Source organism: Canis lupus, chromosome 8, assembly GCF_003254725.2.
Source record: "Canis lupus dingo isolate Sandy chromosome 8, ASM325472v2, whole genome shotgun sequence".
Taxonomy (NCBI): domain Eukaryota; kingdom Metazoa; phylum Chordata; class Mammalia; order Carnivora; family Canidae; genus Canis; species Canis lupus.
The window spans coordinates 8993175-9018390 of NC_064250.1; the positions used below are offsets into that span (position 1 = coordinate 8993175).

At 38.0% G+C, this 25216-nt stretch overlaps 1 protein-coding gene across 6 annotated transcripts in view; it reads right to left on the minus strand.

Annotated features, from left to right (window-relative positions):
- Positions 1 to 277: 277 nt before the first annotated feature.
- The window catches only part of PRKD1 (protein kinase D1), a 322843-nt gene continuing 297904 nt past the window's right edge, over positions 278 to 25216 (minus strand). For all 6 annotated transcript variants that reach the window (XM_025442324.3, XM_025442322.3, XM_049113594.1 and 3 more), the window contains 5 exons: positions 25041 to 25202; positions 24390 to 24488; positions 23184 to 23451; positions 2095 to 2180; positions 278 to 1260 (listed from right to left, as the gene is read on the minus strand). In XM_025442324.3, coding sequence (XP_025298109.1) covers positions 1042 to 1260; positions 2095 to 2180; positions 23184 to 23451; positions 24390 to 24488; positions 25041 to 25202 — 834 coding nt within the window. In that variant the 3' untranslated portion in view covers positions 278 to 1041. The remainder of the gene's footprint in view (positions 1261 to 2094; positions 2181 to 23183; positions 23452 to 24389; positions 24489 to 25040; positions 25203 to 25216) is intronic.

Sequence of the window (25216 nt, forward strand, 5' to 3'; positions counted from 1 at the left end):
AAGCTACATTGAGATTGCCATTTGTAATATTCTTACTTAGGCCTCCAACTTTCCTGTTTGGCTTTGGTTATTTTTCTCTTTGAGAGCTCTTTTCTCTACTGGAGAGCAGATGATATGAAAGACAAATACTCCATTATGCTTTGAAGCATACTTTTAGGCCTCACAGTAGTTCAAGTTAAATTCTAAACCATGAGACCTTTTCTGCTTTTTTTGAGCAGATACCTCTGTTCCTATGTGGCCTGAAAGTAAATGAAAATGATTCAGCCAGGTGAACACATTCTTTGACAAGAATATTTATTTGTTATTATTGAAAAATACACAAAGGCAAAAGGTTGCTTAGCTGCTGATTTTCCATAGTACAGAGGGTATTGTAAGAAAGGAGGAAATATCTGTCATATATGGCAGTTTACATTTCTAAGGCATTTAGGCTTATGAGTAGTAGGTGCACCTAGGTCCACTTATTTGACTTTAAACATACTGAGGCACACCAGGCAGGCGAAGGATTTGAAACTATACAGTAAACTCTTCCATGCACCTGTGTCTAGGATTGTACAGCCACTTCCCATCCCCCATCATTATTTTTTTTTTCCACATGAGTTTTGGAGTTGTTCATAGAACTGATAATAATCTACTCTTCAAGAGTTTGCTTGTAACGACAACGCCAACGGGACACATAGAACAGAACTACTTCACAGACAGGTTCTGTAGACTCTTACCAAATTGAGGCTCCAGTAAGAAAAACACCAATTTGCAAAGGCACAGTGGAGACAGGTTTAATGCATTAAATACAACATGAATCATTCACAATAACAAGTTTAGTGTTTCAGGGAACTTTTGTTAATACAACACAGTTGGTCACACAAAATACAAATGCTTCTGTTGATTTGTCTTGGCAACTCAGATACATCAACAGTGCTAACAGTTTAACAGCTTTGTTCTCATCTGACAGAAAATAATGGCAGTTCTGCAAGGCAAATGTTAAACCTGACCGTATGTATTTATTAATTCCACAGTGTTTTGACAGATTATAGGGGATAGAACTCAGAGGATGCTGACACGCTCACTGAGGGCTTTCATCTCTGTTTCTTCAGTTTCAGGACCCTCACTGTGGCTCGCACTTGGAGTGATCAGGTGAGCCGGGTACCGCAGCCCCTGCTCCCCTGCATACTGCTCCCACCGCAAGTCGTCGCTCTCGTGGGTGATGTAGCGTTCCCCGATTTTGCACTCTAGCTCTCGCAAATCTAACCAGGTCTGATAATCCTGAGGAATAAATTTCAAAATATTACCACAAAGATGATCACAACTCATTAAAATACTGTTTTGTTTCTGTTCCCACAACTGATGAGTTATCCTTCTTCCTTCTACTCCATCAGTGCTGTGTCTCTCATCAGGCACCCTGAAGTGCCAACAACAGCACCAAAGCCTTCCTGCTTACCTAAACTCTGCAGATGTATACTGTTTGTATGATACCGTGCATCACAGAGTGGGCAATTAGGGCTTGCAGTCAAACAATTAGGAACACTGGTAGTCCTTTGAAATTTAATGCCTATGAATAATCCTTTGGTATTTCATAGTATCATTTCCTAAAATTTAAGTTTAAGGTGAAGATAAATATAGAAGAGGAAACAAATGCATGCATATACTTTATACTTGCCATGCATTTGTTCCATAAATTTTAGCCCAGGATTTAAAAATGCAGACTCCAAATGAGTACAGTGCATGACCAGATGGGCATCTGCTTGGACATTTATCAGGATTATACATACAGATGCTCTTGAAATCTGGTCCTTGGAGTTTTATAATGACCCTTAGATTTTTTGTTTTTCTGTTTTTATTTTTGGTGCATGTGTAAGTGTGTGCATGTGCTTGTGTGTGTTTGGTATATTTCTTCCCTGTCAAATATTCTTGTTAGAGAGATTTAGAAACATCAAATTGTTATTAAATCCTCAGAAGTTGCATGCATTTTGGCAAACAAATTGATATGAGAATAACGCTTTTAAGAATATAACAAAAGATTTTTACATATAATATCAAAATCTTGTAAATATTTACAAGTCCGTCTGATTGGGAAAATGTCCAGTGATTGATGTTTACCTGTAGCCAAGGATGACTCAAGGTCTTATCCACGCTATAGCGCTTTCTCATTTTTACTTGCAGCAAGTTATTGATAAGATCAATGGCTGAAAAAAATTCAATTATTGATAAAAATAGATGACAAATATGGAACACATGCATAATTCACTTACAGTTTATTTCACATCAGCGATTTCACAGTTAGAGGCGGTATAGTGCTATCAGGCACTAGAACCTGAAGAAAATACTCTTGAGAATTCTAAAACCTTGGCCTTCATTTTATTTTGGATATTAAAAAGTGAAATTGAAAACAATTATGGAAGAGGAAGTCTGAGTCTTTTGTGATTATGATGTAAATTTCTCTTGGTCTGGTCTTTAATGCATCTTTCTAGGAGTTTTGTTTAAATGTACATCATTTAACTATTTCTTATACTAATTGCAGGATACAACTAATATCTAAGAGAAAGCATTTATTAATTTTGTTATAAAATGTATTTAAAGCTTAAGTACACATAATGGGCTTTATAGTCTTGAATCAAACGACAGACCTCTGGACACCAAATTTAAAGGAATAAAATAAAATATAACATGGGCCAAGACTCAGGATAAACTCACAGCCTGAATACTCATGGCTCAATAGGAAAACACTCATGTCTCTTTCACTTTGCTTATTAAAATATCCAATGAATTGGATATTATATCAGCCTTCACTGTTTCCTAGGGGAAGACAGGAAAGAAATTTGTCTAACAAGAATTATTCTATGAGGTTAGAACCAGTCTGTCCAGCTAAGCACTCTGATTCCGATTGGGACTCCTGCAGAGTGTAATTTGGGGTGGGGAAGTAATTCTTTCAGTTATCTAGTTTACAAAGCATCTGAGTTACTTACAGTACTATGTGATAGACCTTTTCCTCACCTTTGTAAAAATTATATTTTCAGCCGAGGTTATTATTTAATATTATTTAATATTATTTAATGAACTCACTACTATACTTTCTACTCATTCTTATAATAACTTCCCATTTTTCTTTCACCTTAGCATTTTCTTTCCAAAAAAGAGCTTGGTGAAATCTGCCAAACCAACAGAAGCACTCACATTTCACCAGTTAATTTCTACCCTTAACCATATCCTGGCCATCAGATTTCCTGAGGGATCGATCTTTCCCCTCCAAATCTTAATCAAATAGATAGCTGATATAAAAAATGCAAATTAATTCCCCAACTACTATAACCACCAAGTCCTGAATCAGGTGGCTCTGACTGTACTGTATGGTCTACATCAACCTGTATGGCTCTGAAAATTCAGGTGGTCACAGGAGTCCAGAGGCAACTGGGACAAAGACTGCTTCAAATAGAATGAATTGGAATCTTCCTCATTACCAGGCAAAGAGAAATTATTTCTATAGTCTCTTGGTAATTCAGAATTTCTATCTCTTTGATATCAGTCTTCCAAGTATTTGTCTGTATGCTTGAATGGCTGGAGAATCAAACACCTAAGAATTCTTTGATAGGAGAAAGTAAATGCAATAACACATTTAAATGCTCTCTAGGCTACTACCCCCTTGCCTGAGCTAGGATACCCTGGGAAACACAGTACTTAGTACCATTTCAAATTCCACACATGTGTTCCCAGAGAGCTTTTGAAAGTATAGTTCTCTCAGTGAACTGTGCATTGGGCATGTGCTTTAAAACATCCATTCACATGATTTACTCACTGGTGAGTAAAGTGCACCTTCCATTCTTGCTGCTGTGAAGTCACAGAGCAAAAATGGAGGATGAGGGCAGACAGGAGAGCTTATGTGTTACTGTAAGTGCACCACAGCATTACGCTTCCCCAGACCCTGCAGGCAATAAACACATATTACTAATTCACTCATTCTGCTTTGAATTCTATAATTAGGAAGGTAGGAGTACAGTAACTCAACAAAAGGGCTGGTTTGTGCCCAAATGCACCCCAGCAGTGAACCACACTGCCTAATGGGGAGGGAAGTACTGCCAGAGGAGAAACTGGTCTGAAGGGAATGGAATATGTGGAGATGAGAATTTTTTTCTGCTGAATGAAGCACACAATCACGAGTCTGACTACAGCCTCAGTACCCAGGCGATGTGAATAAACACAGCAAAATAATGGCAAGTACATTCAAGAGAAAATAGTTTAGGATATAAGGAGAGAATTAGAAGGGATATATATGTGTGTATAAATATGTATGTGTATTTGTATGTTAATTTTTTAAAATTTTTATTTATCTTTTGAGAAAGAGAGTGAAAGAGATAGAGAAAGAGCATGAGCTGGGGGAAGGAAGGGGCAGAGGGAGAAGCAGACTCTCCTTAGAGCAGGGAGCCCAGCACGGGGCTTGATTCCGGGACTACAGGATCACCTGAGCCGAAGGCAGACACTTAACTGACTGAGCCACCAGGTGCCCCATTTGTGTGTTTATAAATATATTTTGTGGCTCTTGGTAGAAAAAAAAACGGGAATAACCAACTTTGGGCACTCAGTGTTACTCAGAAAATAGGTCCATCATTAGTGCTTGAGAGCTCCATTCTACTTGTCACTGTTTCTGGAACTCTTAAAACATCTTTTTTATTAATCAAGTCATACAATCCAGCATTAACTATACTATCCAAAATGCCTTTCACTAAACCCATTTTTAAAAGAAATTCTGAAGTTTTGTGTGAACAATGTCCTTTTTTTTAAGATTTTATTTATTTATTCATAGACACACAGAGACAGAGACACAGGCAGAGGGAGAGGGAGAAGCAGGCTCCATGCGGGGAGCCTGACGTGGGATTCGATCCCAGGTCTCCAGGATCACACCCCAGGCTAGGCGGCGCCAAACTGCTTCGCCACCAGGGCTGTCCTGAACAATGTTCTTTTTATTGGCTATGTTCCTCACATGTGTCAACCATTCACTTATCTGTTCATTCACCAAATCTTCCCTAAGGAATTACTGTTGGGAATTATTTAGGGAACAAAAGAGTTAATGATAAAGCTCTAACTCTAAAAAGCTCCCAATCTAGTTGCAAAGGCAAAATATGAGTTTGCATGCATGTGTGCACATGCGCACACACACACACATACACACACACATTCACACACTAGAGATAGTCTCCAACAGTCCTATTTCATAGGTCAATGAGTTACATGATACTAGTGACAAGAATTCGTTTCTCCTCTATTGTGCCCCAAACTGTCTTTTTATAACTAACCCACGTTAACTTGGTCCTGTTCTATATGATAGTTTTTCAAGTCTTAGTGATAGTAATTCACCTTTGCTTCACCTTCTCAGTTTCTCAGTCTTCCTGGGCACCCTTATTTTGACATTCACTAGCTTTTCTTCAATGTTCCTATTCATTGTTGACAAAATTTTTTCATAATTAACTGACTTATTTTGTAGACACAGATATTATTCAGGTAGCCTGGAATTGAGGGTGTTTTAAATTTCACATTCATATCAATAGATAGTCCTGATAACAACCCTATGAAAGTAATTATCTTCATTGCCACTTTATATAAAAGGAAAATGTCATGTAACTTGGCCAAAGTCAGATAGCTCCTGAACTGAGGCTTAAATCCAGTGGTCTGGCTCCAAAACCTCTGCTCTTAAAGACTATGCCATATAGCAACCAGATCAAAGTATTAACTCATTATTAACTGATACTAATATTAAAAATTAAATTGATTTTTTCTAATTATGAAGTTAAATTCTTCTTAATTATGTTTCCACTACACTTATATGTTCTTTTGTGCAGGAGTATATAGACACCTCTGTGAATTTAATGAATTTAGCTCAACGTTTTGGCATTCAAAGACCATTCTGCATGTGGTAGGAGCCCCTTCTATCACAAGGGCTAAATGTCCTAACTTCCTACCACGTCCAAACTGAATGAGTGTATCAGCTATGTATTATGAGTGTATCAGCTATGTATTAATTAGATTATCAGGAACATTTTTTGGTCAGGAAAATGCTTTAGTATCAGGTTGGATGACTCTATCCTAGATCGCACTCCCAACTGCCATGCCTACTGATTATTCTTTGAGCAAGGCTGACAAAAAAAAAAAAAAAAAAAAAAAGACGAGGTTGCCTCCCAGGAGAACTGTCATCCAGTTCATATTTTATCATCTTTCCCAAAGATTCCTGGGGGAGATTTTCCCAAATGTTTTATTTTAGTCAAGGCACATCAGTCTTCAGCAGTATTCATTCTACCATTCTACTTATTTAAAAAGAAAATTCAAGTATCCTAGAAAAAATTTAAGTAAACTAATACTAATACTGACTTTTAGTCATTTCCTTCTAAAGGCCAGAATTTGTTTTCTACATGTTTGCACACTATTTACTCAATTGTTCAGTCTAGGATTTTGTCAAGGATAAATGTTAAGCTTCCTGTTTAAAGACTTCAGAATTCATTCTTTCCTCTTTTCAGAAATTCAGGAAACTGGCCTAAGTATCTTAGCATCTCGTTTTATCCATGATTTATGAAAAATTACTCACAATGGCTCTAACAGCATCACTGCAAGCTTCTTTAACATACAGTCCTGAACGTTCATCATATTTATAGCGGCCATTGAGCATCCTCCCTCTTGTGATACCCCAGGTATTAGCTTCCAGCAGATACTGCTAGGTGTAAGGGTATAGAAGATCCAAGCTAAGGGAAGGGGAAGCCAGTAACAAATGAGCAAAAAAGACTAGTAAAACTAGAGTAGCCCCAGCCTCCAAAAGAGAGCAGGCAATCAGAAGAAAAGTCCAGATGGGAGACTCAATTCCAGCTCCCAAACTTAAATCAAGACTAAATGATCTGATCTAGAAGGAATGCAGGGGATGAGGAAGAGGGAGAGAAAATGGGAGAGACAGATACAAAGCTGGGCCAGTCTGTGAATCTCTCTCAAAACTAAGCAAAGGAGACAGGGAGTATGTTCTGGCTATAGGAAACAGGAGGAAAGAAAAGGACTGCAGAAGAAGGAAATGTCAGAAGGAAAGGTGGCATGCTGGCACAGCAGCAGAGCAGGATGCCATTGCCCAAGGGGGAAGACAGAAAAAGGCAGAAACTCCACATTCCCCAGAGCTCCAGGAGCAGGAGCATCTGCAGCCTAAAAGGTCTCTGAGACCCAAGAGAAATGGATATTGGAGAAGGAGATAATGTCTCAGAAAATTTGGTATCTTGTACTTCTTTCTCTAGATACAGCAAAAAGTATATAATCAAATACCTGCCTTTCTTTATTTTTTTAAAGATTTATTTATTTATTTGAGAGAAAGAGAGAGGGTGCAGGAGCATGCAAGTGGGAGGTGGGAGTAGGGGGTGGAGGGCAGCATAGGGAGAAGCAGGCTCCCTATAGGGAACCCAATGTGGAGCTCAATCCCAGAATTCCAGGATCATGACTTGAGCCAAAGGCAGACACTCAACCAGTTGAGCCACCCAGGCGTCCTTAAATACCTGCCTTTCAAGAGTTGAACAACACGACACAGTGCTGGTTTCCATAGTTTTGGGCAATCAGCAGTTGCCATCTTACCGTTTTAAATAGCTGACACTGGCCAGGGCTAATGCTCTGCAGGAAATCCTCTATCCCTTGGGTTATATTTTTTTGTTTCACACTCTCCTCCCTTTATTCTCTCAGTATGAAGACTTCCCCAACCCTCCTTGAAGAAAACAGGAGGAAAATAGGCAGTGGCTGATTTCTCCTCCTCTCTGCAGTAAATATAACTTCTTCAGAAACTGATAGGATTATTTTCTGATTGTATGGGCCCATTTATTCTGGGAGTTAGTTAGCCTTTCTGATATTCTAAGGGTTTTGTTCTCTTACTTAAACTCAATCTCTTCCTTTCCTGTTATTAATAAATTGTCTTAAATCCAAGCTCTCTAAATACCTTGAATAGCCACATTTAGGTGATGAGGGATAGAAGCAGAAAAATGTTCACCTTTAACCCAGAAGGCTAGTCTGCACAGTTTCAATAAGATCAAATACATGCTAGTTGCTACATTCTTAAAGGGTCTCCTGACTACCTTTCTATTTTACCCATTGTTTTGGGTTTTTTAAAGATTGTATTTATTCACGAGAGACATACAGAGAGAGGCAGAGACATAGGCAGAGGGAGAAGCAGGCTCCCTCCGGGAAGCCTGATGCAGGACTTGATCCCAGGACCCCGGGATCACAACCTGAGCCAAAGGCAAATGCTCAACCACTGAGCCACCCGGGTGCCCTTATCTTACCCATTGGTAATATCGAACTGAATGATAAGCATCGGAGAAATCTTGCAACCGTAGTTTTAGGAGTATAAATTCAAAGAAGACATTTATGATCTAATACTCCTTGCACCCTCCCCCTTGAGCATTAAGCATATAACCACCAGCTTCACTCAGCAAAAGTGCAGCTCTTTCTGCCCATAGGTTGTGTCTCTGTGCTACTTAAATAAACTTACAAAGCACCACAAAATGTTTTAAGAATTCTTTCTTTAAAAAAAAAAAAAAAAAAGAATTCTTTCTTGACCTTCACGCCAATCCTGCAACAGAGGCAATGCGGGAAATCTTTCTTTTCTCTTTGTTATTAGAAAATTTTTAATAATTGTATGGTTCAAATTTTTCATTTTTAAAGAATCCCTTATCCTTCATGAGCAAAAGAGCTTTGTGCTTTCTAAAATATCTGTAGGCAGGAATACACACTGTTTCCTATAAATTACAAAATAAGACGAAAGAAAATCTGTTTTTGAAGCTTGATGTTTCTTTTTGCTACGATAAATTCTTGGATAACATGGTTACTTTCCCCCTGACTTCCTGTACAGCAGTTGCTCTCACTGCCCCATCAGCTGAGAGACTAAAATGTCAGGAAAGCAAAAAGAAAATTTAATCAAATGTTCTCTTTAACTGGAATGGAACTTTCAGCAGATGTTAGGATAGCTCAAGTTCTGGGTAGCCTGTTTGCCAGGTGTACAAGTATATCGGAACAAACCCAAACCTAATTGTCTACGCAGGTGCTGAAGAGCTTTATGTTTTAATATGAAAAGAAATGTTCCATCAGAGTGCTAATTGTATGGATTCCATTTTCTTCTGGCATCAAAATTCAGAATTATCTTTGAAATTGTAGAGACTATATTGCCGTCATTCTGTACTTCAAAGCAAATACCATGTATATGGGCAGAACAGGTTTTCTGTGGGGCGCCTGGGCGGGTCATTCATTTGAGCATCCGACTCTGGATTTTGGCTCAGGTTGGGATCTCAGGGTTGTGAGAACCCAAGTCGGGTTCTGTGCTGGGTGTGTGTGGAGCCTGCTAAAGATTCTCTCTCTCCTTCTTCCTCTGCCACTTTCCCTCCCCATCAACCTCTCTCCCAATCTCTTAAAAAAAAAAAAAAAAAAAGAATAGGTTCTCTGTATGCAGAAGGTATATTTGCATATGCCATTAGTATGGCCAAACTGAAGGACATCCGAAACTGGAGAAAATCCTACCAAATGAATAGAACCAGACATATCTGAATATATAATGGGTCCCTTGGGTCATAACTCTTAATCATTTCTCAACTTTTTTAAAGATTTTATTTATTTGAGAAAGAGAGTGAGTGGGAGAGAGTGAGCAAGAGAGAGTGAGCAAGCACAAGCAGGAGGAGTGCCAGTGGGAGAAGCAGACTCCCTGCAGAGCAGGGAGCCCAATGTGGGGCTCAATCCCAGGACCTGGAGATCATGACCTAAGCCAAAGGCAGACATTTAACCGACTGAGCCACCCAGGTGCCCCCCCATTACACATCTTGTATTATCTCAAACTATGTCTGTCATCCCCCCATTCTTCCCAGTAGATTTTAACTCCTTTAAGGTCACACAGATTATGTACTAATTTTTTGCACATAAGTTTCATCAAAATTTAAGATAAAATGCATCGTTCAGTGCATTAGAAAAATGCTTGCTAAACAGCATTTGGTAGATTGAATACATTCATTAGGAATTTAAACGGCCATTTTCTCAGCTCTGAGTTTTAATAGCCACATTATCTGCATATGGTTTGTATTATTTTGGCTAAATGTATTCCTGGATGGAAAGACACTGTAAGACATGTAAAAGATCATAGGATTGGTGACTTCTATCAGAAAATCATATTAATGCTGAGAATGTCTCAGTATAGATTACGTTATTTTGCAATGTTGATTCTACAGAAGAGGAATGACCTGTGAATCCCACAGGCTGAGCTCTTTTTTCCAGTAACAGTACCTTTATTTTTTTTTTCCATACTGTCTTCTGTCCACCCACAAATTAGGTACAAATTTTCAAATAGGAAACCAGATCAGAGCTATTATTCTAGTGATAAAGCCATCATCTGTCAACCACTGAGCTCCTTGCCTTCAGGGAAGTGTTTTCTTTTTTCCCTTTCTATTCTCTGCCTAACCTCCTGCCGCAGGGTAGCTCAGTACTTCTCTTGGTTCACTTCATGCTGATGGTAAGTTGTGTGTTTATTTTAAAAATCGTTTTGCAACCCTTCACATTCCAGCTCTCAACCAAGCAAGCTGTTGCCCGGCAACACTAACTGGGCCACTCCTCCTGGGCTGAAACCAGAGGCTGAGGCAGAAAACAAGGCCTCTGGAAATCATCCTCTTACTTGTTCTGAGGCAATTACCGCAATGCAATGAAGTGTAGGACCTTTCGAGACTCAAGTCAGTATCTTTCCTTTTCTAGTTCTTTCCTCTGCGGAAAGTTACCCTATCAATGGTTACACCTTTGCTTTACACTCAATCACATTTCCTCTTGAAGACTAGAAACATTATATGGTCTCATTCATCTGGGGAATATAAAAAATAGTGAGAGGGAATAGAAGGGAAGGGAGAAGAAATGGGTAGGAAATATCAGAAAGGGAGACAGAACATAAAGACTCCTAACTGGGAAATGAACTAGGGGTGGTGGAAGGGGAGGAGGGCGGGGGGTGGGGGTGAATGGGTGACGGTTACTAAGGGGGGCACTTGATGGGATGAGCACTGGGTGTTATTCTGTATGTTGGCAAATTGAACACCAATAAAAATAAATTTATTATTAAAAAAATATTTTAAAAAATTAAAAATTAAAAAAAAATAAAACAAGATGTAATTGAGAAGGGCACATGATGAGATGAGCACTGGGTGTTATATGTTGGCAAGTTGAATTTAAATAAAATAAAAGATTTAAAAAAATAGTGAAAGGGAATAAGGGGAAAGGAGAAAAAAATGAGTGGGAAATATCAGAAAGGGAGACAGTACATGAGAGACTCCTAACTCTGGGAAACGAACTAGGGGTGGTAGAAAGGGAGGTGGGCAGGGGGATGGGGTGACTGGGTAACGGGTACTGAGGGGGGCACTTGATGGGATGAGCACTGGGTGTTATTCTATATGTTGGCAAATTGAACACCAATAAAAAATAAATTTATTTAAAAAAAGACTAGAAACAGAATCTTGGAAATCATGAATTGCTAAAATACAGCCTACAGCAGCCTCCAAACTGATGCCAAACTGATTCAAAATTTAAGGTTAGAAATCGAAATATATTTATATGATCCTAACGATGTTCAGGTAGATTTTTTTTCCTTTTTCAATTGCACATTAACATCTTTGAGAGACACTTCTGTGTTTCTGGTTTTTTAAAAATGCTAATACTCAGGCCACAGGTTCAAGGGAAAATCTTTACGTAAGGGCTTCCAGGTTATCGATATTTTTAGAAGCACCTCAAGTGTTTTCTACCATGTGCTGCTAGTGTTGAGAAAATTCTGCCAAGCAGTGCTTCTTAGACTTTTAATAATCCAGGGATCTTACAAGGAAGATTCTGATTTAGATCTGGGGTAAGACATGAGAGTCTATCTTTTAGTGGCTCCCAGAAGGAGCCTTAGACCACATTTTGAGTAGCAAGGAACTAAGAGGTAGGTATGAGAACATTGACAGTAGTTACTAATTGGCTTAACATCTCCCAGAGGGCCCCTGAATGGATACATGTAAGCAAAGAGAAAGGTATCTAACCGTAGATAGAGAAAGGTATCTGTCCTCAGCCCCATCAGGTTCAGTATTCTGCAATGAAGACATAGATGGGTTTTAGGACAGCTTTCATTCAGAGGATGCCAACAGGAAGAGTAAACAAATTGGATTACACAAATAAGTTCCAAAATAACTGTATCTGGAACTACAGGCCAAACCAGTAAGATAAGATTTACCAAGTACAAATAAAATGAAGTCCTCATTTAAAGTCCTTTCCCATCCCCTAAGAAAAGATCTAAGTACAGAATTGGAAGACCTGGCTTATCCACAACATTCACAAGAAAGAATTCAGGGTTCTAAATCCATAGTAAACTCAACATTTATTTACTTATTGTTCCCAACTCAGCTGGGATTTTATGCCATGCTAAAAGAAATGTGTTCTTTATCATGAGGAAGTGGTGGCTTCACTCTACACTTAATTTGACTCATGGAACCTTGAGTGAGAACAGCTCTGGGGTTTAATTTCAAAAGAACATAAACAAAGATGAGAGTGCTTGGAACAGAGTGAATAAGAGACTGCAGAAAAAGCTGATGAGAAGAGGAGAGGAGAGGAGAGGAGAGGGGAGGGGAGGGGAGGGGAGGGGAGGGGAGGAGAGGGAAGGGAAGGGAAGGGAAGGGAAGGGAAGGGAAGGGAAGGGAAGGGAAGGGAAGGGAAGGGAAGGGAAAAGATGACATGATGGCTGCTTTCAAACCTCTGAGAGAGCCTCTATTTGGAAAAAGGAGCAGGCTTGTTCTAACACTGGATATAAACACCAAGATATTTTTGCTCATTGTTCTGGGGTCAAATTCAGAAGAAGCCCCCCGGGTGGCTCAGCAGTTTAGCACCGCCTTTGGCCGGGGGGCCTGATCCTGGAGTCCCAGGATCAAGTCCCACATCAGGCTCCTTGCTTGGAGCTTGCTTCTCCCTCTGCCTGTGTCTTTGCCGCCCCCCCCCCCCCCATGAATAAATAAATAAAATCTTTAAAAAATTTCAGAAGAAATAGGGCTCCTCATGAAACTATTTTCTATCACTGAAGCGATTTAAGAATGTTCTGGATAATTACTCAATATCTTGGCACTATAGAGCAGTATAGGAGTTAAGTAAGATTTTTAGCATGCTATATTTTGAGGTATTCTGTGTTGTCATTATAGAAGAAAGCAAACTCACAGAATACTTAAGGCTTGCTGTTCCTCTACTTTGACATCTCAGACTTTATATTTCAACTCAACTATGATATACATTCATTAGTGAAATTTTACTTTTACTATTGAGATATACAGAAACATTTTAACTTGGGAGGGCTAATAAACAGCCAATTTTCGAGCACTTACTAATGTCAATATTCTTCTTTTTTAAATGCCAAAGTCCTTGCTAAAACTTCTCAGTGGTTTCTCTCTACAAATTACCATTTTTTGGAAAAAATTCTATTAGTTTTATTTTACTTGCTATCAAAATACATGATTCCTGTCCTAGTGGTACATCTTTTCAAATACTATCTCATTTGGATTTTGAAATACATATATACATACACATACATACATAATAAAGAATTTGCTCTATTAGATTTTTAAAAATCACTGTATGCCTTTGGTTCCCAATTTTAAAGTTCCTTATTATTGAATGAAGTGCATGGCTTAAAGAAAGTAAACATAAGTAACTCCAGAATTTCAAGAAGGGATTATTAAACCCCAGTGGAAGCTCGAACCCACATAATTCACTTTAGTTTACCAATTGTGATAGAATTTCCTGGCACTCAGTCAAGCATTTTTAAGCAGTTCACTGGCTAGTCCCCTCACATCTCCTCCGTGCTGTTATGTCTGACAGCGGTGCTAATATGTTGACAAATCAATCCATTCATTAATATTCAGCAGGCTTGCTGGATCTGCAAGCCTCATAAACTGTTACAAACAGAGTTTAATTATTAAAATGACAATTGTCTTTCTTTTCTTTCTTATACCATTGGATTTCTAGGTCTCATCTACCCGAGGCTTATTTTCAATGGGGTTATTTTTTGTTTTGAACAATATGTAGTGCAAGAGGGACCTACAGCTGGTTCCTTTTCATGGCAAAGTGCTACTTCCAACTTAAGTGTTTTGCGTTCTGGAACGCTGGTGGATTTTGAAAACATACCATGTGGTATTCTTGGTGCTAGGCTTTTATTTAGCTTTGCTTTGTGTTTGTACTGGCTGAATTTTTCATCTTCAATTTCTGGGGGAAAAACACTTGTGACCAATTTTATTTGAATTAAGCACACTGAATGGTAAAAATTGCTTTTAAAGTAAAATTGAGATGCTTCGATGAATTTAGTAGTATACTATGATAGCCATTCTATGACTTGAGATGCCATCTATTCTACTCTGTGCATGAATGTCACCACAGGACTGAGACCAACTTGAAGAATAAATTATAGCTATGCTTATCAGGGAAAGGAGGCAAGAGAAATATTAACCCTGAGGCTGTTCCAGTACGCAAGTGGAAAAACCTATGTCACTGGTGTATGATCATGATTTGATCATTTTGAACTGAAGACAAGCTATAGGATTAACGCAAGGGGTTTTCCTCCCCCCACCTTTTTATATGTGCAATGTCAAAGCCTCGTGTCAGCTCTTACTTCTTGATAATACCAACGAACCATGTGACTCTGAAGCTGAGCAGTAACAACACAGCAGGTGCTTTGAGAATAGGTGCTTCTTCAGACTTTGCCTGTGAATACAGAATATGATCTCTGTCTGCGGGGGTTGGGGACTCATTGTGACACAATCTCCAAGGTTGCTTCCGTGTTGATTACAGCCTGCTTGCCTCCCTAATGGCACACAGAAGAATATCAAAACTCAGAAGAAAAAAAAAGTCATTTCTCTGGTGATCTTCACAATCTATTACTGACCTTCCTCAGATTTACTGCATGTCTCTAACTGAACAGATGGATTCAATTAGATGATGGGAATGCACTATTTAGTTTAGTAAATGCTTCTGCATTGCTGTAGGCTTGTCACCATACTGGTTCGATACTTGCACTAGAACAAATTACATCTCACTTTACCAGCTATACAATCCACATCACTCAGTTATCTATGTCACTTTCCTTCTTCCTCTAAGACTAAACCCTTGGGAAAATAAAAAGCTGCTTACTAAAGTCATACATAAAAAAGAATAGTTTACAAGAATGTGGGAAAAGAGAATTTGACTTTCACACTTGAAAATTCTCCTTTGGGGATCCCTGGGTGGCGCAGCGGTTTAGCGCCTGCCTTTGGCTCAGGGCGGGATCCTGGAGACCCGGGATCGAATCCTACGTTGGGCTCCCGGTGCATGGAGCCTGCTTCTCCCTCTGCCTATGTCTCTGCCTCTCTCTCTCTCTCTCTCTGTGACTATCGTAAATAAATAAAAATTAAAAAAAAAAAAGAAAATTCTCCTTTGTGTGGGCATAGATTTAGAGAGTGAAGGCTATGTCTTCTTTATCTGCCTAGTCACAATGCAAGGGCTACTGTTACAGAGAAGCAAACATATACCTCACTCTCCAGTGGATAATATTTATATATAAAATATTATATATATTGTTTGTGTTTTTAAAATTTTAGACATTTTCAGACCAGGCACAGAAGAATTATAGTTATATAAAAGGTTGTACTCCATTTATTTCTGGAGCCTTCTTTCCCTCCATGCACTTTTGCTCATTTTTATTATTTTTTATATATTTTTTTAAGTTGGCTCCATGCCCCGCATGGAACTCAACATAGTACTTGAACCCAGGACCTAAGATCAAGACCTGAGCCGATGCTCAACCAACTGAGCCATCAAGGAGCCCAGTTTTATTATTTTTTAATCACGGTATTGTATGCGCTTGGTAGAAGATATAAATCAATCAGTAAAAAGAGTTCAAAATGAAAAATAAAAACCTCAGATCTCATGAGACCTGCTCTCCAGAGATTACCTCTTTTGACCATTTAAAAAATTTCTTCTGATTTAAACCAGTGCTACTCAGAGGAGGCCCATGGATTAGTGCCAATCTGTGAACTGTTTATTGGTCTATGATGAGATAAGCATAGAAGGTAAGACTAAAGTATTTGGAGACTTTTATACCAATTTGTCATTGCTGTCACATTTATTTTATTTTACAAGGTACTGGCCGATATGTTTGGAAATTAAGATAAAATGACACTGGTCCTTTACCACAGAGTTTGAGAAGAACCACACCTGAGAAACAAAACAAATGAAACAGATTCCTTTCCATTAAGGACAATGGATCATTTCATTTCAGTTTTCTCTACCTTATTGTCCTCCTTCCCTCAAGTAATGAGATTACCCTAAATTAATGTATTGACCACCTTTGAACTTAGAACAGTGCCGGGCACACAATATAGGATATGTATACAATACATATATGTAATATTTATTTAAAAGTATTAATTCTTAAGATTAATTTATATATTAAATCATATATAGGTAAATGTGTAAAACTCACTCCATTCACCTAGGCAGAATCTTATATGAACGCTGTGAAAGCTACGGCTCTTAGAGCTCTCTTCACCTTTTCTGTTTTCTTCCTTTTCAGCATTGTAAATGTTTCAATATTTACATTCTTTTGCATAAGATTAATAAAGTCAAAAATTTGGTCCAAAGGTTATCTAAAATTTTTAATTAATAAGTAATAATATGTGAAATAATTTATATGTAAATATTATGAATTATAAGATTATAACCTCTGCTCTCTATACCCTATAATCTATATCAAATTTCCAATCCAAAGAGAATTTTAGTGTGTTAAAATGATCTTTTTTCCTACATCTTTGCTCAAAATCATGGCACATATGTTAGTTTCTTCTGTATGTTATATACCTTTATTATACAACTTTCTGTATTTCCTGGAGTTTATATGTCATCTTCTTTATTCTTCACAAAAGAAACGGGTCTGGTAGTGTTTTCTATTCTTAATACTTTATGGCAACATATATTAAAATACATTTAGCATTTGAAACAAATTGCACGTCCTGATATCAAATATATTATAAAGAAAATGTGAATGAAAAAACAGGTTAGAAATTAGAGAGGATCTTTATAGTTTAAATTAAATCCTGCAAATTTATTTTAAAAGTTTTTTTAGAAAAAAGTTTTTTTTTTTTTAAAGCCCTGTTCAGCTGTCAGGTCTTTCAGGATTAGGCTCTGGAGCAGCATTTTTGAAACTGTGATCCACGGACTTTTTACATTCTCAGGGCAGGACTGCAGTTTATGGGGGTGGAACTTGGGAATCTCCATTTTTAAGTAGCTCCTCTGATGAAATGTTAAAAAGTTTAAAATGCCTGCAATAGACCTAGAGCTAGACTATGACAGGTTGTTTAAAAGAGCCCTAATCAAGAAAGTTCTTCAGAAAAATTATTAGAAATCCCTTGCCTTGCAAATATCCCTGTGTTCTATTAGCTAGTTTTTCTACTTCCCATTTCTAAACCCTACACCCCTGGCATCTATTTCTTAAGCCACAGAAAGAATTTTGTTTGCAATTTTCTGATGTTTTGGCTATGTCCATCCAAGATTTACCCTTATTATTATAACAGATGTGACAAATATGGAGAATAGCCTGATCTATCTCTTGTTATTTTGGAATTGCTAAAAATGCAATGAAAGGAAGGGCATAGTGACACATGATCAAATAAGGCATAATTTTCCTTGGTTTCATCTGATTATCTAAAAAATATTTAAGTGAAAATGGGCTGCTCTTTCCTTAAGATACAGTAAATATGCCGAATCAAGTAATATTTTAAAATAGGTACACAAGTACTTTCAAGGAACTGAGAAAGGTCATAGGATGGATGTGTTGAGGGCCAAACTGAACTTAGTAAAAGTGATAAAGCTAGAGGTGGGAGTGAAGCCACATATAATCACTGACGGGTAATAATGGATAAACTGGATGATGTCAAACACCCATTTAGTAGTCACAATGATGAAATGAAAAAAGATGGAACACACCAACACAGGCTTAGAATGAACTGTAATGTTCTCAAACTCTTATTTCATGATTACCTAAAGTCTTCCCTTATGCAATTATTTGTAATCATATGATTAATTCTGGAGTGTTTTATTGTATACATGCATTCTTAATTAGTTACATTTGTATAACTATTTACAATGTGTATATTTGGTTATACATATATAAATAACTATATATAACTGTAATTAAATATATGTCTAGTTATATATATAAATTTATATAATTATACGTGTGTGTATATACCTGAATACATGTATACAAAAAAGCCCCTCAAAAAACATATATACAGACAGATTCATAGATAGATCATGTAAAGTGACTGGAAAATAGACAGCGTTCATTGTATTTAAAGGTACTCCAGCTATGTCAATTACTGTGCTAAGCACTCTCCTGTATAATTTCCTTTAATACTTAAAATAACCCAGTGAGTTAGGAATTATTGTCACCATATTTCAGGCAAGAAAACTGAGACCTAAGAGAATAAGTAACTTGGATGGGGTCACCATTATACTAACTTGAAGAGAACTCAACCCAGATCATTATCACAACATGATCTTGTTTCCCTGTATTTTTAGACATTGTTGAAAATTGTGTTGCTACTGTAGCTCTAAGCTAGTAAAAGCATATTAAAAATTTAATGTGAAAGCACAGCAAAATCCATTAGAAGGATAATCAAGAGGCTGTAAACGTAGTAGATAAGAGCATCTACCTTGGAACCAGCTGACAGGATTTGCACCCTGGCCCCACTCAGGCAAGCCACTTAACCCTCTGCATCTACACCGCTTCATCTTTCAAAGGGAAACAATTATAATATTAACTCAAAGGTTGGGGATAATTAAATGAGTTCATATATGTAAAGCATTTGAATAGTGCTTGACTATAATGCAAATGTTATAGAAGCATCAGTAGCTATTATTTTTTTTCTTTGGAAGTTTAATTTTATGATCTCCCTTTTACCTGTAACATTTGGTGAGTTAAGTTTTGCTCAATTTTTTTCTCATTTTTCAAATCATACCTTGATTCACACACAAAAATCTATTTTTATAATGGACATTTGTTAATGCTTTTATGTTTGTTTTTAGCCTAGTATCCTTTCCCTGCAGGAACTTACTCTCTCCAAACTGGAGAGGTTCTCCATCATTCATATAGCCAATCAAAGCCAGGCTCCTGCGGTGACAATGTGATTGTCACCAGGGTATTACAAGGATTTAAGCAGAGCCAATCAGTGCCCCTTTCAGAGACTCTATGGCTACTGACAGTTAATTGCTCCTCCATTCTGAGATCATGTATAAGGAACAGCATAGAAGCCTGGGGCTGCCGAGGATCACTTTGCACCACATGAAGAGTCCACCTGAGAAGGAAGCCATCATAAAGTAAAGCAGAGATGAAGAGAGATAGAGAAATATGACATGTGAACTGCCAGATCCAAATAGACAAGGTTCACTTTTTGGATTTCCCAGTTGTACGAGTCAATAAATTTTCTGCTAAGTTAGTTACAGGTTTCTATCATTTGTACACAAGAGTTCTGATTAATTAATTCACTGCTAAATTATTAGTAAGCCCATCTCCAGAATGCTAGTACTTGGCTTATTATATTATCACAGCAAAAATAATGAATGACTTTAAAGTATTCTCTATAAGGTCCTAAACATCAAACCTTAAGAAATAAGCATCCTTTCACGTACAACAATGTATGATATAAAGAATAGAGGCAAATAAGTTCAAGTCCTGCCACTGTGTGTCTAAATTTAGCTGAGTCACTTAACCTTCCTGGTTTCTGTCTATTACAGAGACAAAAACAAGCTACATATTGGAGGATTGTCGTGAGGTTCAAATGGTACGATGGTAACTCCAGCACTCCGGTAGATAGTATTATATTATATCGGGTACCTTTCTACACTCACATACAAAAAAATGCATGATACAGGAAATTTTCCATTCTGACACATCTATGTTTGCTACAAAGACCTTACAACTTTCTTTTTTCTTTTACATTTTCATGCCAAGAAAAAAAAATACAACTACCAATATGTCTGAAGAATACTTGGGAAACATGCCCATCAGTTTGCATATAATTTCTAAAATTATATAATCAATTCTTGGTTACCCGCCAGAGCAATTGCTTAGCTTAGTGTTCTGCTATCCTCCTCCTAAATCCAAGTCCTTGGTTCACCCCACACCTGCCTTTATAGATGCTTTTCACATCCTTTATCTCATTCAGTCTCTGTTACAACCTCATTATAGAGACAGGAATCATTATCCTGTTGTACAGATGAGGAACCGAAGCTCAAAGAGGGTTAAGTGATGGCTAACTATGATGGCAGATAGGACGATAACTCAAACTGCTTAACTGTTGTTCCTTACCTTTGAATTTACAATCAGTGAGGTGCTTAGATTTTTATTTCCTTGTACCTGGATCCTTTGTGGTTCTGGTATGATTTAAAGTATGCTGAGACTAAAAATTTACTAATATCAGTTGTGACTATCCTTTGTCAATACTAGTTTGCTTGTGTATTTATTAGATCCTGTGTGCTTAAAATTATGTGGTACCTGTCTGTTATTACTTTTCGTGAGGGAATTATTTGTTCTCAACAAGATAGTAGGATAGATTCTGGACCAGTAATTACTTTTGTAACACCTCAGCTAATATAATGACATCTTTAACTAACTTTTTTTATATTCAACTATTCTGTTCCTACATCAGCAGCTAGGTAACTCATTTGCCATCAAGAGCCTCAATTAGCAAGGAGTACAACTCTTGTGCCTCAAAGGCAAGGATGAGTCAGAAGAAGATACTGAGGAGAGAGGCCAGTTAATTCCCAAAGTGATACTTGAATCATGTAAAAGAGTGAGGTTGTATCTGAGCTGGTCTCTACATGACTTTGTCAGTGGTGGGAAATTCTTAGCACTTAGAAATATGTACAGCAAGTAAAGTATGTACTTCCTGGTCAAATAATAACTTTCTCTTTCTGAAACGCTTTATCTCTTTCTTTCCAAATTTTAGTGACTGGCCTAAATGTCATCTCCTCTGAAAATGCAATTCTAACTAGTCAAGTCCACCATGATTCTTACTCCTTTGATTTGACATCTTTCCATTTATCTTCAAGTTCTTTGAAGAATATTTTGTTTTGTTCTCTACTTTCATGTTACCTAGGATGTGTATGTGTGTACACACACACACACACACACGTATGCGCACGCGGTGGTTTCCCAACAACAGTTCCTTGAGCCATTAGTTTAGGTCTCTGTTCTCTACTGTTAATGATATTTAAACATTCACAATTCATAGCTGTTCATTTCTGGCCTAAATAGGTTATATCTACAACAGCTAGGTCAGCACATTTCCATGGTACCAGAGAGGGAGCATCATTTATTCTACTACTTCAAGAAAAAGTACCCCACTACTCCAAGAAAAAAAAATTTAAATACAGAGGCTATTTTCCCAATGGCCTATTCTTGTGTAACAGGAAAATGTGACTGGCTTCAGAGGTATTCTAGACTTGCACAGTGGTAACAATATCAAGTCATTTTACTGGATTTCTTGATTGCAGGAATCAAGCATAATGGTTAACCATATTTAAAGGTAGTGTTTCCTAACAAAGATACTGGTCACAAGGTTATTTGATAACTCCACCTTTCTGCCTTCTGGAAAAGAAACATGATGATACTTGCCTTTTGCCTCTGTTAAATTATCCTAAATATTTCATTAGTGCTTTGGCTACATGACAGTTCTTTTGTAGGTCACAGATTCCTTTAAGATATATCCATCCAGCTATGATTTACAACTAATTAGAGGATGTTAAAGGTTGTTGCTAATAGTAACTCAAAGCCCTGATAACGGATAGCTCTTGCCATTTAATACCAAGAGTTGTCTAAGAACTTAATTACCTTGGGCAGTTTACATACACTCTTTTCCAATTTCTACATCACTGCATGCAGTGACAGGTATCAAACAGATGTTTATCTATGACTAGTATTTGCCTTTTTAAGTGGTGAAAAATCTGAACAGATTTAGAGCTAGATACGGCCTGAAAACTAAAGAAGGATGGGTCATCAAACTGGTAGTCAAAGAATGTATGTGCAGATTGGGTATAAATTCTGGATCTGCCCCTTAACTAGTTTTGTGATTTTGGCCTGTGGTGTCCCATCTTTTGCCTCAGTTCTCTTACCTGAATCTAGGCCTGACAGTAAAACTTATCTTACGAGGTTGTTGTGAGGATTAAATAAGCTCCAAAGTACATTCACTGGGGAATTCTATTCCAAAGCATTGAGCATGCTGTTTTCTCTGCCCTGACTGCCCTTGCCACTTCTTTTAAAACTCACTCTCTCTAAGAAGAAGGAAAAATTTAATAAGAATTTAACTTTAAAGGACATCTGGGTGGTTTAGTGGCTGAGCGCCTGCCTTCGGCTCAGATCTTGATCCCGGGGTCCTGGGATTGAGTCCCACATCAGGATCCCTGCAGGGAGCCTGCTTCTCCCTCTACCTATGTCTCTGACTCTTTCTCTGTGTCTCTCATGAATGAATAAATAAAATATTTTTTTTTAAAAAAGAATTTAACTTTAAATAATTCAACACTGCCAAGGCAATCTATCCTAAAGAAAGTGATCAGAGATACACATAGAAATTATATATAAGGATCAAATAGGAACAACTGAAAAATACAGTACCAGGGAAATGGCTAGAGAAAATACCATATATATTCTAATGTCACACGAAGGAAGTCAGTACACAAAGAACTGGCATACTAACATATAATAGGATAATTTAAAAATATCACTATCATAAAGTTCTTGTGTTCATGATAGATTAAAAGTGCTTAATACAGAGACAGGTATATGGTTAGTAAAGATTACTCTTAATGGAGATTAGCCATTTCCATTACACCAATGTGTAAGTATAAGTTCTAAGGCAATATGTCAAAATTTTAACAATTTCTTTGTGTTTCATTTGCCTCTTAATATGTATTGCTCAATTTCTCTATCAAAGATGTACTTTTCATCCAAAGATGTGTATGATCTCCATCTCCATTACTCTTTCCCAACCCACCTGAATCAATTTGTGCCCCTACTCCAGTGTACAATTTACAATGCACATTTGTCAATTTAATAATTCATAACTGAATTAATACTATAACACTGAAGGGTTAAACTATTATCATTTTCGAATGGAAGATATTACCTTCATGAGATATTTCCTTCCATGGATTTGGTGGATACATGAAAGCTGCATTCTGGATTTGGTCATGTATGTCTTCATCTTCGTTAAATGGGAATGTGCCACTTAGGCTTACATAGATGATGACTCCAACAGACCACATGTCTAGAGAGCGGTTATAGCCCTTGTTCCTTAGAACCTCAGGAGCCAGGTAAGCTGGGGTACCCACCACTGACCTCCGGAAAGACTTTTCTCCAATGATCCGGGCAAAACCAAAGTCACAAAGTTTCACCTGTTGATAATAATGGTTTGCAGAAATGGTAAGGTCAGAGATTGTGTGTCTGTATGTGTCTTAGCCTAGTTCTGCTGAAGACAATGATAATACTTTCCATGTATTGTATGGACTTCTCATGCCTGCTAGAAGCAGTAGCTATTTTCCATTTTACATATTTGAAGACAGTGGTTGAAGTACTGGTACACACGTATATTTTCATTCATAAAAAAATAATCTAAATGTTCACCTTTCTTTGCCTCCCAAACCAAGAGATAAATGTGAAAATATGTATGCTCAGAGGTGGGCAATACTGCTTCACAAGGCAGAAAAAGCATCATGCAAATCTGGAAGTGACAGACTGAACTCAAGGGCTTATTATAAAAAATTGTTGAGGGATCAGCATAGAGACCTGTCATGTTCCCTACACTAATCCTCAAATTTAGCTCTGCATGGGAACCTAGATGGGATCGGAAGCTGTCAGGGAAGCAAGGCAGACAGTGGCCTTGGGTCACTTCAGATAGAAGATTCCCTGGGGAGACACACAGCTGTTTTCTCTCCTTGGAGCTGAGGCAAAGCAAAAGCTTTTGCCCTTGGCCTTCAGAAGAACACTAAACCTAAATGTCCGTGGGACCCTTCAGGGTTCTCCTCCCCCTCTGGCCCAGCGCTTTCAACATCAGCCTTGGGCTGCCAGATCCATAAGCTTTAAGCTTTGGATCTGCCTAAGGCAGCCGCTGAGCAAGAAGAGGCTCTGCGTGTGTTTCTCGAAGGCAGGCTGAACTGAGAAGCCAGAGTAACAGAGCTGCAGTCCCCAGGGTATAAGAAGGAAGCAAATGGATGAAAACAAACAGGTAAAACTTGAAACAAATAAAGGTTTTGAGGAGAAAAGGAGACAGAAGACTGCAGGTCAGCCTGCGTTGCCATCAGCCGGCTTTGCTGGGAGGGGCTTCTGTACTCGCCTGGGGGAAAGGATCTGCAGATGCCAGCAACACGTTTTCTGGTTTGAGGTCACAGTGAACGATATTTTTAAAGTGAAGATGCCGCAAAGCCACAAGTATCTAGAGAGAAGAAAATCGTCAAAATCATCTTACTTTGGCCTAGGAGCGTGTTTCCAGACATTTTCTACTCTGGTGTAGATGGGAAGGGCCAAGAGAAAATTCACAATGAACAGCTAAGCCTCTTTATTCACAAGACACTGAAATGAGCTAAATCCACAGAGCAGGTGTCTAAGGAAGCATCAGTGGGAAGAGTAGCATACTCTGGTATTGATACAGCAACCCAGACAGGTGTAGATCACAGACGTCAATAATTTCCAGGGATACCGATTCTTGAATATTTTCAAGGAACCAGGACTCAGCCACTGTGCAACTGAAAGTTTCACGAGGAGTTTTAATATCTGGGCCTGCATACACAGAGCTCACTTGTATGCTGGACTCTGGAAAGCACGGATAGGAAGGAAAGGATACAATACGCCCCTGCCACCTTTGCAAATATAAGTCAGACGTTGGACGTGGGGACTAAACAAGGCTGGGAAGCTGCAGTGAAATAGTGGTAACATTTGATATTGAATATTATCCTTTTTTTTTTTCTGCCTCTAATTGATTCCTTACCTGAGTAATTAAAAACTTCGTTATGTGCTCTGGCAACCTGCCCTTTTCACTTGACAAGATCATCTCCAGCATGTCTCCATGGAGTTTTTCCATAACAACAAACACTCTTTCCGGCGTCTCAAACATACACTCCAAATTTACAACACCAGGGTGATGAAGGTTCTATTAAAGATAAA